The sequence below is a fragment of the Bos indicus genome, chromosome 11, assembly GCF_029378745.1.
Source record: "Bos indicus isolate NIAB-ARS_2022 breed Sahiwal x Tharparkar chromosome 11, NIAB-ARS_B.indTharparkar_mat_pri_1.0, whole genome shotgun sequence".
In the NCBI taxonomy this organism is placed as follows: Eukaryota; Metazoa; Chordata; class Mammalia; order Artiodactyla; family Bovidae; genus Bos; species Bos indicus.
This window is the reverse complement of record NC_091770.1, coordinates 102,096,455-102,110,053: the sequence shown is the minus strand read 5'-3', so window position 1 is coordinate 102,110,053 and position 13,599 is coordinate 102,096,455. Positions and strand designations below refer to the sequence as shown.

At 39.8% G+C, this 13,599-nt stretch overlaps 1 protein-coding gene across 10 annotated transcripts in view; it reads left to right on the top strand.

Annotated features, from left to right (window-relative positions):
- The window catches only part of SETX (senataxin), a 91,722-nt gene that overhangs the window by 31,952 nt on the left and 46,171 nt on the right, over window positions 1-13,599 (top strand). For all 10 annotated transcript variants that reach the window (XR_011569477.1, XM_070799478.1, XM_070799479.1 and 7 more), the window contains 5 exons: window positions 4,754-4,973; window positions 6,126-6,245; window positions 8,405-8,576; window positions 8,706-8,793; window positions 9,261-13,406. Coding sequence is in view for 9 of the 10 variants with exons in the window: in XM_070799478.1 (XP_070655579.1) it covers window positions 4,754-4,973; window positions 6,126-6,245; window positions 8,405-8,576; window positions 8,706-8,793; window positions 9,261-13,406 (4,746 nt within the window). In the remaining variant the exon portion in view is untranslated. The remainder of the gene's footprint in view (window positions 1-4,753; window positions 4,974-6,125; window positions 6,246-8,404; window positions 8,577-8,705; window positions 8,794-9,260; window positions 13,407-13,599) is intronic.

Sequence of the window (13,599 nt, the reverse complement as noted above, 5' to 3'; positions counted from 1 at the left end):
CTGGATGAATCAGAAACTGGAATTAAGGTTTCCTGAAGAAATATCAATAGCCTCAGATGTGCAGATGATACCGATCTAGTGGCAGAAAGCAAAGAGGCACTAAGAGCCTCTTGATGAAAGAGGAGAGTGCAAAAGCTGGCTCAAAACTCAGCATTCAGAAAACTAAGATCATGGCACCTGGTCTCATCACTTCATGGCAATTAGATGGAGGAAAATGTGGAAACAGTGACAGATTTCATTTTCTTAGACTCTAAAATGACTGTGGATGGTGACTGCAGCCATCAAATTAAAAGACACTTACCCCTTGCAAGAAAAGCTATAACAATCCTAGATAATGTTTTAAGAAGCAGAGACATCACTTTGCTGACAAAAGTCCGTACAATCAAAGCTATATTTTTCCAGTGTCATACGGATGTGAGAGTTGGACCATAAAGGCTGAGCACAGAAGAGTTGCTGCTTTCGAATTGTGCTGGAGAAGACTCTTGAGAGTCCCTTGGACAGCAAAGAGATCAAACCAGTCAGTCCTACAGGAAATCAGCCCTAAATATTCATTGGAAGGAGTGATGCTGAAACTGAAGCTTCACTACTTTGGCCACCTGATACGAAGAGCCGACTGACTCATTGGAAAAGACCCTGATGCTGCAAAAGATTGAGGGCAGGAGAAGAGGGCAACAGAGAATGAGATGGTTGGATAGCATCATTGAGTCAGTAGACATGAGTTTGTGCAAACTCTGCAAGATAGTGAAGGACAGGGAAACCTGACATGCTGCAGTCCATGGGGTTGCAGAGTTGGACATTACTTAGTGACTGAACAACAGCATGGTGCATTAATCTCCTTTGATTTGGAACATTTCCTCAGCCTTGTGCTTTTTTGGCTGCTCTGGTCCAAAATCACTGCAGATGGTGATTGCAGCCATGAAATTAAAAGATGCTTACTCCTTGGAAGGAAAGTTATGACCAACCTAGATAGCATATTGAAAAGCAGAAGATACTACTTGGCCAACAAAGGTCTGTCTAGTCAGTTCAGTTCAGTCGCTCAGTCATGTCTGACTCTTTGCGACCCCATGAATCACAGCACGCCAGGCCTCCGTGTCCATCACTAACTCCCGGAGTTCGCTCAGACTCACGTCCATTGAGTCAGTGATGCCATCCAGCCATCTCATCCTGTCGGATATCCCCTTCTCCTCCTGCCCCCAAATCCCTCCCAGCATCAGAGTCTTTTCCAATGAGTCGGCTCTTCACATGAGATGGCTCAAGTACTGGAGTTTCAGCCTTAGCATCATTCCTTCCAAATAAATCCCAGGGCTGATCTCCTTTAGAATGGACTGGTTGGATTTCCTTGCAGTCCAAGGGACTCTCAAGAATCTTCTCCAACACCACAGTTCAAAAGCATCAATTCTTCGGTACTCAGCTTTCTTCACAGTTCAAGTCTCACATCCATACGTGACCACTGGAAAAACCATAGCCTTGATTAGACAGACCTTTGTTGGCAAAGTAATGTCTCTGCTTTTGAATATGCTGTCTACGTTGGTCATAACTTTCCTTCCAAGGAGTAACTGTCTTTTAATTTCTTGGCTGCAGCCACCATCTGCAGTGATTTTGGAGCCCAAAAAGATAAAATCTGACATTGTTGCCACTGTTTCCCCATCTATTTTCCATGAAGTGATGGGACCAGATGCCATGATCTTCGTTTTCTGAATGTTGAGCTTTAAGCCAACTTTTTCACTCTCCTCTTTCACTTTCATCAAGAGGCTCTTTAGTTCCTCTTCCCTTTCTGCCATAGGGTGATGTCATCTGCATATCTGAGGTTATTGATATTTCTCCTGGCAATCTTGATTCCAGCTTGTGCTTCTTCCAGCCCAGCATTTCTCATGATGTACTCTGCATGTAAGTTAAATAAGCAGGGTGACAATACACAGCCTTGACATACTCCTTTTCCTATTTGGAACCAGTCTGTTGTTCCATGTCCAGTTCTAACTGTTGCTTCCTGACCTGCATGTAGGTTTCTCAAGAGGCAGGTCAGGTGGTCTGGTATTGCCATCTCTTGAAGAATTTTCCACAGTTTATTGTGATCCACACAGTCAAAGGCTTTGGCATAGTCAATAAAGCAGAAATAGATGTTTTTCTGAAACTCTCTTGCTTTTTCGATGATCCAGCGGATGTTGGCAATTTGATCTCTGGTTCCTCTGCCTTTTCTAAAACCAGCTTGAACATCTGGAAGTTCACGGTTCACGTACTCCTGAAGTCTGGCTTGGAGAATTTTGAGCATTACTTTACTAGCGTGTGAGAGTGCAATTGTGCGGTAGTTTGAGCATTCTTTGGCATTACCTTTCTTTGGGATTGGAATGAAAACTGACCTTTTCCAGTCCTGTGGCCATTGCTGAGTTTTCCAAATTTGCTGGGATATTGAGTACAGCACTTTCACAGACTCATCTTTCAGGATTTGAAATAGCTCATTTGGAATTCCATCACCTCCACTAGCTTTGTTTGTAGTGATGCTTTCTAAGGCCCACTTGACTTCACATTCTAGGATGTCTGGCTCTAGGTCAGTGATCACACCATCGTGATTATCTGGGTCATGAAGATCTTTTTTGTACAGTTCTTCTGTGTATTCCTGCTACCTCTTCATAATATCTTCTGCTTCTGTTAGGTCCATACCATTTCTGTCCTTTATAGAGCCCATCTTTGCATGAAATGTTCCCTTGGTATCTCTAATTTTCTTGAAGAGATCTCTAGTCTTTCCCATTCTGTTGTTTTCCTCTATTTCTTTGCATTGATCTCTGAGGAAGCCTTTCTTATCTCTTCTTGCTATTCTTTGGAACTCTGCATTCAGATGCTTATATCTTTCCTTTTCTCCTTTGCTGTTTGCTTCTCTTCTTTTCACAGCTATTTGTAAGGCCTCCCCAGACAGCCATTTTGCTTTTTTGCATTTCTTTTGCATGGGCGATAAGTATTGATAAAAATGTATTTCATGGAGTTAACACATGTATATGCGTATGTGACATTTCACATATGCATAAACATATCAACATTTCACAAAATAATTTTACAATGAAGGATGCAGACTGTTTTATTTAGTTTTTAAGGTTGGTTATGGTCACTAAATTTGTATCTCAGAAGAATTTTAAAATCACTTTCCTATGCTATATTGCCATGTAGAGGTGACCTTTGATTTGTTCTCTTTGCATTGTTTCTTTCCTTTTTTAAACTTTATAATATGGAACATTATAAACATACAGAAGTAGATAATCAGAGCATTTAATCCATAAAATGTTAGTATGTGTCTCTAAAAGGTAAGGGTTTTAAAAAATATATCAACATACCAATAATAGTTACTTAATATCATGTTTCTAGTTAGTGTTTAAGTGAATGGAAATGGTTATCCTACATGCTTTACTGGAGTTTGTTCAAATCAGGATTAAATACAGTTCACACATTGCATTACAATTTGACCCTTGAACAACATGTGTTTGAACTCTGAATTCACTTACATGCACATTGTTTTTAATGCATGGACTTCCCAGGTGGCTCATTAGTAAAGACCTGCCAAGCAGGAGGCATGGGTTTGATCTTTGGGACCAGAAGATCCCTGGAGGAGGAAATGGCAACCCACTTCAGTATTCTTGCCTAGGAAATCCCATGGACAGAGGAGCCTGGCAGGCTACAATCCATGGGGTCACAAAAGGGTTGAACATGACTGAGTGACTCAGAAATAACAGTTTGCTGCTGCTGCTGCTAAGTCACTTCAGTCGTGTCCGACTCTGTGCGACCCCAGAGACGGCAGCCCAACAGGGTCCCCCGTCCCTGGGATTCTCCAGGCAAGAATACTGGAGTGGGTTGCCATTTCCTTCTCCAATGCATGAAAGTGAAAAGTGAAAGGGAAGTCGCTCAGTCGTGTCTGACTCCTAGCAACTCCATGGACTGCAGCCCACCAGGCTCCTCCGTCCATGGGATTTCCCAGGCAAGAGTACTGGAGTGGAGTGCCATTGCCTTCTCCGCAATAACAGTTTAGTAATATGCTGAGGTTAGTTGAATCCATGATGCAGAATCTTGGATATGGAAGGGCTGGTGACTAAGTTATATTCGAATTATATTGGTATATTCAACGGTGCAGAAAGCCGGTGCTCTAACCCCTGTGTGTTGTTCAGAATTTGATTATAATTAGTGTCTTGTGTTTTTTTTTCAGTCATCACCTTTTGGTTTAAAATGTCTTTGAAAATCATGTTTTTGCTGAAGTACTTTATTCTGTATGATAGTTTTTTCTTCCTCCAGTTTTATAGAGATATAATGGACATACAGCACTGTACAGTTTTAAGGTGTACAGCATGGTGATTTTTTTAAGATTTTGACATATAATTGGTATATCTTGTGTCTTTTAAAACCTGTAGAGAATTCCTCGCAGAAGGCAATGGCACCCCACTCCAGTACTCTTGCCTGGAAAATCCCCTGGACGGCGGAGCCTGGTGGGCTGCAGTCCATGGGGTCGATAAGAGTCGGATACAACTGAGTGACTTCACTTTAACTTTTCACTTTGATGCATTGGAGAAGGAAATGGCAACCCACTCCAGCATTCTTGCCTGGAGAATCCCAGGGACCGGGGAGCCTGGTGGGCTGCCATCTGTGGGGTTGCACAGAGTCGGACATGACTGAAATGACTTAGCAGCAGCAGCAGAGAATTCCTATTTTAAACAGATTCTTGCTGTATATAGACAGTTGTTCACTGAATGAAGTAATGAATGTGTTGTGCTTTTAGGTTCGGCGTTGGGCTATCCTGACTGCAAGAAACTTGGGGAAAGTGGATAGAGATGATTACTATGACTTACAGGAGGTTTTGACTTGCCTTTTTAAAGTTATTGAGTTGGGACTTTTAGAAAACCCAGACATTTATACTTCTTCTGTCCTTGAGAAGGGTAAACTGGTTCTTCTGCCTTCACACATGTATGATACTGCCAACTACAAAAACTATTGGTTAGGTGAGTATTGTTGCTATACAAATAACAATTAGTATTTTGCAGTAGTGTTTTTTTTTTAAAGCCTACAATAATCTGGCACTTTTATTTATTTTTTATTTGGCAGATAATTGCTTTATATTGTGTTAGTTTTTGCCATACATCAACATGATCCAGTAGTTCTTAACGATTATCCAGCAAAAGTCATCTCATTTGGTAATCTGATCAGAATTGCTAAATAATAGATTTCATAGTTTCCAGTTCTTGTCCTGTCATTAAATTGACCATTACAACATCTCTTTTTAAATACTTTTTATCATAGAAATCATCTGTGTAACAAGTATCTTTTGAAGTATGGCAAGTAGATCTTTTATTTAAGGCATTATTAGATGTAACAAAATATTAGCATAACAGCTGACTTTAATAGAATTTGATCTATTGAAAAAAGGAGGTTTAATACTTCTTTTCCTATCTGTAAAATATTTCCTGGCAGAAAGAGATTAACTTTGGTTTTCAACAAATTCTATATTGAACTTAAAATAGTTCAGTCCTATTCATTGATTTAGAGTCTTAGTCATGTGTATATTTGGCAGTGATGGGTACTTGAAATATGATGATCTTAAAACTTAAGGGATCTTCAATTATATGAGATTAAATTGTGTGTAGTCATTTTGGAAATTGCTTTTTAACAAAGTTCATAGTATTTTCCCTTTTATTCAGTCTAAAGTCGGAGAAGGCAATGGCACCCCACTCCAGTACTCTTGCTTGGAAAATCCCATGGATGGAGGAGCCTGTTAGGCTGCAATCCATGGGGTCGCTAAGAGTCGGACATGACTGAGTGACTTCACTTTCACTTTTCACTTTCATGCATTGGAGAAGGACATGGCAGCCCACTCCAGTGTTCTTGCCTGGAGAATCCCAGGGATGGGGGAGTCTGGTGGGCTGCCATCTGTGGGGTCGCACAGAGTCGGATGTGACTGAAGTGACTTGGCATCAGTCTAAAGTTCTGTTCTTGGGAGCAGTTATATGTGAATGTCTCAGACTTTAGTGTCTGAGGCACTGGATTATGTTTTGCTTCATCTTACTGCCATGTTATTATTCCGCCAGCTAAACCAGAAAAGACTTTAGAACAGTGTTAATGTAATCAGTTCAACCAAACTATATGTGGTCTTACAGGTATCTGTATGCTGCTGACCATTCTTGAAGAGCAAGCCATGGATTCACTGTTGTTGGGCTCAGATAAACAGAATGATTTTATGCAGTCAATACTTCACACCATGGAGAGGCAATCAAATGGTAATAAACTTTATTTGCTGAATTTTGTGATGGTGGTGCACTTTAAAATTACTAGAGTCACTAAGAATTTGGATGTATGATATGGAGGAAGAAAATGAACACTTTATGGTTTTTGTCACAGATTCAGAATGTTAAATTGGAAAGGATCTTTAGAATTTAACCTTATTTTCATAAGAGACTGAAGCCCAGAGGTGTTAACTTACTTTCTCACGTTGCAGTACTCAATCAATAGTAGAATGAAGACTAGACTAGAACCTAAAGGAGATGAATCTCTAATAATGTGATAGTAAATTTATGCAGAAAGCTTCTGCTGTCCCACTAACTCACTTTTGCTTGGTTTTTCATTTCACTTCAGTTTTATAGTTACACTGTCCAACACAGTGACTGGCAGCCAAATGTGATTGTTTAAATTTATACTAATGAAACTTAAAAATTGAGGTTTTCAGTCCCATTAGCTATAACTTCAAGAGCTCAGTGGCCACATGTGCCTGGCTGCTACCATATTAAACTGAGCAGACAGTGAGCCATTTCTATCATCACAAAAAGTTCCCTTGGACAGTGCTGCTCAGATAGCCTAATAAATAGGGTCTAAAATTGTATTTGTTAGTAGAGGCCAGCTTGGTTTTATCATGGTTTTTTCAGGCTTATCAGTGAGAGTCTGTACTAGTGTTTCTAATCTTAACCTTTTTTATGAAGGAATGAATCATCAAAGACCAAGCACGCCAAATCCTGTGAAAATACAATTTTTTACCCACTTTCACTTCTCTTTAGGCAACTTCGGTATAGATACAAATTCTTTTGTGGAGAAGTTTAAAAGAAATACGTAACTGTTACTGTTTCTTTGATCACATGTGTTTTCTTGTGAGATTATTTCTGATCAAGGTTATTACTAAATTCACTTACCAGAATTTACTAAGTAATTTGTTCATTTCTTTCCCAGTGCTTTGCACGTGCATTTCTGTTTTCTCTGTTAATCCAGCTCCCCTAACATGCTTCAGAATGAGTCACCTCTTTATGAAACTTTCTGTAATTGTCTTTACCTTACTGATGACTTCGTATTTGAGAGTTTGCTAGACAAAAGATAGCTGCAGTGTAGGATAAAAAAAATATATGAGAGGTTCTACACAAATGACTATGATTTTTTTTTTTTTTAAGTAGAGTCTAAGAGCCCTGAAGGAAATAAAGCAGAAAGTTCTTGGGTTGTCAGAGATTGTGTGAGACCACTTACTCCAAAGAGTACTGTGGAAGGTCAAATGACTGAGAGTGTTTACTCCAAGGGGAGGTATTTGAGCTGAAATATAAGGAAGGATAGGAAACTTTTTTTTTTGATTGGTGGTACTAATAGTGAAGCTGTTCTAGTTCTTACTTGGGAAAAGCCAGTGATTCTTTTTTTTTTTTTGCTATAGATAGTGTATCTTTATTTTACTATGAAAAAATAAATCTGAGAAGAATAGAGTAAGATCTTACAAGTGCTTGAGTGAGAACTTTGATTTTCCTTAGAAAACAGTGAGGAACAGTTTAAGGTCTATGAGTGGGTCAGTGTTTTGCCACTGCACATAGAGAAATAAGAAACGACTGGATGCCAGAGGATGGGAGTAGTGGGCATTCCTGCCGGTTGGATGGAATGGAAATAACAAGGCCACATTGAGACAGGGGTGGATGAAAAGAGTGCATCTCTGCTTGTCCAGTGCCTCAGGGATTCAGTCTCGTGCACCAGCCAGATGACACACACAATTCAGGATTTCTTGTATCACGGACTTTGTTTAGATCTGGAGATACCAAGTTTTTCTTACTTCTCCCTTCCTCACTTCTGCTATTTATTGAAGGATGAGAATATAAAGGTCTGGAAGAAGCAGAGTAGGAAAGATTCTTAAAAGTGTGGCAAACAGGGTAAGAAAGTTGAATTTATCTATCTAGACTATCTCTGTTTGTTCCACGTGAAAAAATTTCTTAACCAAGGTGTATTGCTTTTAAAAAAATGCAAACACTACTTAAATATTTACCAGCTTTCTAAGACCTGTGGTTGGCAGGGCTTAAATTACTTCCTGCTTTGCTTTCAGTTTTGTTGCTATCCAGGTAAAGGGTGCTTAATTCTCAATATATTTTAGTACTTTTTTCTAATTGTTTTTTAATTTGGCAATTACTCCATTATGTTTCAGATAATAGTGTGGATCCTTTCTGGCCAGCATTACACTGTTTCATGGTGATTCTGGATCGCCTTGGATCTAAGGTCTGGGGTCAACTTATTGATCCTATTGAAGCATTTCAAACCATTATTAACAACGTGAGCTACAATAGAGAGATCCAGAACATACGGAACAGCTCTGTGAGGTTTGTTCAGTTCCTGTGTCAGGATTTCAAACAGTCTGCATAAGGAAGTCTATTAATTGACATGATTTTTTTCTTCTTTTTTTTCCCCCTTTAGTTCAGTAATTTCTGTTTATTCTTAATATTTTTAAGGACCAAGTTAGAACCGGAGTCATATTTGGATGATATGGTGACTTGCAGCCAGATTGTATACAATTATAATCCTGAAAAGACCAAAAAGGTATAAAGCATTTTCAGAGTTCAGATGATACTCTATTGCCTTTATATTGTATAGACAGTGCAGCGATCAGTTGCAGTGCTGATTTTATGGTATATAGCTATTCTGAATCAACTGTTGCATAAAATTTTTCTGATTGAACAGTAGTGTCTGGGGAAAAATGGGCACACTTTGCAATTTTTAAGTATGGTTAGGAAGGGTGGAATGTTTATGGCATGGGGGAGATAAATCATGTGACTGGAAATCAGAACCAGCTGATGGAAAGAATTTCACAGCACACGGAGGTTTTGTAAATTTAACCTTTTCATGAAATTTTAGCCTCAAAATTGAACTGTTTTCAATTTCTTGGCGGTCCGTATGTGTGCACCAAAACAGGAAAATTGAGCATGTATTTTCTTGTTTACAACTGTGTGTCAAGCAGCCATGAATGGTGCTTGTTTATCTGAACGTCTGTATCTCTTTCATTTTAGGATTCGGGGTGGAGATCAGCCATTTGCCCTGATTATTGTCCTAACATGTATGAAGAAATGGAAACATTAGCTAACGTGCTCCAGTCAGACATTGGTCAGGACATGCGTGTTCATAACAGCACATTTCTGTGGTTCATCCCTTTCGTGCAATCCCTCATGGACCTGAAGGATCTGGGTGTGGCTTACATAGTGGAGGTTATTCACCATCTGTACTCTGAAGTCAAAGATGTTCTCAACCAGACAGACGCTGTGTGTGACAAAGTCACTGAGTTTTTCCTTCTGATTTTGGTGTCCGTGATTGAACTGCATAGAAATAAAAAATGTCTACATTTGCTGTGGGTTAGTTCCCAGCAGTGGGTGGAGGCTGTGGTGAAGTGTGCCAAGCTCCCAACCACAGCGTTTGCACGGAGTTCTGAGAAGTCATCTGGAAACTGTTCCAAAGGCACAGCAATGATATCATCCCTGTCACTGCATTCAATGCCCTCCAACTCTGTGCAGCTGGCTTGTGTGCAGCTGATTAGAAGTCTCCTGAAAGAAGGCTATCAGCTTGGGCAGCAGACTCTCTGTAAGCGGTTCTGGGATAAGCTCAACTTATTCCTGAGAGGGAATTTATCTTTAGGTTGGCAGTTGACTAGTCAGGAAACCCATGAGCTACAAACTTGTTTAAAGCAAATTATTAGGAACATAAAATTTAAAGTACCTCAGTGTAGCACTTTTGTGGATCTGAATCCTGCATGTAAGACGCCTCCTGCATCTTATAAAGAAGAAAGTGAACAAATAGGGAAGAAGTCTGAAAAAGATGTGCACTGTCTAGAAAATTCCAGCCCAACATCTTGTAAAGAACCAATGAAAGCTGATGCATATCAAGTGCAAGAGAGTATTTTGAGCAAAGCAAACAATGCCATAGAAGAGAGTAAAGAGCCATATTATATAAAAGATTTGAAACTAGAAGGCCACCTCTCAGCTGAGTCATGTTTGAAACTGAGTAGTAAAAACCTTGCCTGTGAAAGAGTTCAAAATCAAGTTAAAATAAGTACAGGGAAATACAAGTCTGTAAAAGAGAATTCCTCATGTACCCCACAGAATGGTACTTTAAGAAATGGTCCAGAAAAAGTATTTGACAGAGGAATAATAATATCAAGGCGCTTATTGACTGTTTCTAGCACGGATTCTCTGGAAAAAGTGTCTGCCTCCGATGAGGACTTCTCGTTAAAGGAAGATGGTCTTGGCAAAAGCTCAAAAGCAAAATCTAAGACACATAAAGATGGAGTCTGTGCTAAGTTGTCACATGTAATAAAAAAGCAACGCAGGAGAAGTATCAGTTTAGAGGAAAACCTGACTGTATCTAGCATTGAGGGTTTCTATTCAAAGAAAGATATAGGAGGTCAGAAAGGAGGTGGAAACATATGCAATCCTTCTTTAGTCCCTAATGGTATTCTGGATGATAAAAATGGAGAACAAAAATCTCAAAGCTGTTTACTGCTGAAAAAGAAAGAAGTAAAGAAAGAAAAGTTAGATCTTTTCTCTACCCCTGAAAACAGTTGTCAAATACAGGAATGTCATGTTGATAGCAAAGATTTGGTCTCACTCACAGAAATGACCAATATCTGCATGACGAATGCATCTCCCTTTAAAGAGCCTGTGACTGGACATGAATTGAGAGATAGGAAAATTAGTAGGAGCACTGATCAGTTTTCTTCTAATTTAAGAGAACAGGACCTTAGCAGCAGTCCCCAGCCTGACACCTTAACAGATTCTCAGGTAGATAGAGACCTCCACAAATTATCTTTAATAGCTCAAGCCAGTGTTACTAAGTTCCCATCAGATTCAACTGAAAAAAGTTTATCCCAAATACAAAGAAAAGTAAAAGATGAGAAAAGATGTTTCACGGCAAACCAAAATGTCAGGGAAACCTGCTGTGGACAGGTTATTATTATTTCAGATTCCGATGACGATGAAGATGAGGAAAGAATTCTGGGTTTGAAGAAACAAATGAGAGAGGTCAAAGCATGCATTGAGAAAGAATGTCCAGAGCAACATACTTCAATAGCTAACACAAATGTGGAACAGAAGGTATTAATAAAGGAAGAAAATCCAGTGTCCCTTTTGGAGTTTGAGGAATCTGATTCTCAGTTTTTTGAGTTTGAGACTCCATGTGAAGTGTTTTCAGTTTGGCATGATCAGAAACCAGACAAGAATTCAGCTCAAGAGAATGAAAAAAATCCATGCTCGACTCATGTGGGTGATAGTGCAAATGATTTGGGTTATGAGACAGATTATGTGCCTGAAGAGGTCATTAAAAAAGTAGCAGAGAACTTTGAAGAGCGCACAAAACCACGTAGTAGTAGTACTTCTGTTGAGGAATTTTGTGAAATTGAAGTAAAAAAACCCAAGAGAAGACGGTATGAAAAACCTATAGCTGAAGATCCTCTAAGGCCTTCTTCATCTTCTGTTAAAAATGAGGACCAGTCTGATATTCTTAACAAGGGAAATCTGAGTAAAAATGATTTTAAAGGTGTAGACGCAAGATCTACAGTTCCCAGTTCAAGTGTTCAGAGAAACACTGTGGTTTCCCCAAAGAAGTCTCTTCCAAAGCCTCGCATGTATTCCAAACCTGTCAGGAAAGTTCCAGTGGTTAAAGCTTCTAAGAAATCCCATTCAGATACCAAGAAAGGGCAGAGTAAAAGCTCCCATTACATAAGTTGTAGAACAACTCCTGCTATTGTGCCGCCAAAGAAATTTCGCCAGTGTCCCGAACCAACTTCAACGGTTGAGAAACTTGGCCTGAAAAAGGCTCCTCGTAGGGCATTTGAATTGTCCCAGCGATCTTTAGAGTGTATAGTTCAGCTACGTGACCATGGCAAAACTGTTGGAGTAGTGGATACCCGGAAAAAGACGAAGTTAATTTCTCCTCAGACTCTCTCTGTCAGAAATAATAAGAAACTGCTGACGAGTCAAGACCTTCAGTTGCAAAGGCAGATGAGATCCAAATCACAACAAAACAGACAACATTTTGATTGTCGAAGTACAGATACAACACGAGCAGGGCCACGTGCTGCACAGAGCTCTGCTGTGCCAGAATCAAGTAAGTCAGATTACAGTCATGGAGGAGCCGAGGTGACTGCTAACAATAAGGGAAAACAGTTACTAACATGTCAGTCTTCTGAAACAGAACCCGTGAAAGCAAACCAGTGTAATCCTGTCATAGTAAATGGAAGAATAGCAACAAATGAAGTCATTGTTCCTACCTCAGAGGACCTGTTAGACAGAGGTGACCTAACAGTTCATCATTTAGAGGTGGCGACTTTGAAAGAGGGAGAGCCTCAATTCAGCAGTGACATAGAGGAAGATGATATATTCTTAACACAGCGTGACCCTGAAGACATGGATTTATGTTCACAAATCGAGAGAGAGAATGATAAACTCATTGAAGTCATTCATGGAAAAGATACAGTGCAGGGAGAGGAAGAATGTGTGAGTCAGCCTCAGTTGGAATCTTTGAGTAGCACAAAATGTAAGTACAAAGATTGTGTTGAAACTCTGAAAAACCCAGGTGAGTACTGCTCAAAACACTCAAAAACTAAAGCCACAGATGAAGATGTATTCCGTAAACCTGGCTTGCCTCTGTCTGCATCAAAACGTTCGAGACCTTCCACGACCAAGGTTTTTAGTTCAAGCAGTACTTCACGGATTGCTGGTCTCTCCAAGTCTTTGGAAAGTACCGCAGCCCTCCCATCATCTCTGAAAAATAAGTCAAGTGGGGCACAGTCTGTTCTTAAAGGACCACAGCCACCCCTTACGGTGTCTCTGAAGCCAGTGGCTGAAGTGAAAGGTCTGTGCAATGTTTTCCCTGCTCAGACTCCAAATAACTCCAACAGGCAAGTTCTGAGAGTTCCATTTGGGGAAAGCAGACCTTTTTTGACTTCCTCTCCAGTAAACATTCTCACGTCGTCACAGTCCATCTCTGATACTTTTGTAAAAGAGGTCTTGAAATGGAGATACGAGATGTTTGTGAACTTTGATCAGTGTGGGCCCCCGTCGAGTCTGTGTCAGTCCATCGAAAGACGGGTGCCTATCAGGTTTCAAGACTGTGGAGATTATTTTAATGTGTTTTTCCCTTTGATGGTCCTGAATACTTTTGAAACAGTAAGTATGTATTTTAATCATATACATCTAGATTTTGAAATTGCCTTTCTTTACCATGCTAGGAGAACAGCTAAAATATAACTTGTAAATGTCATGTTGAACAGACGTTGTGCCAGACACTGTTCTAGATGCTGGTCATACAGAGGAAATACCAATACTTTCCTAATCTCTGCCGTTCTGGAACTTATGGACA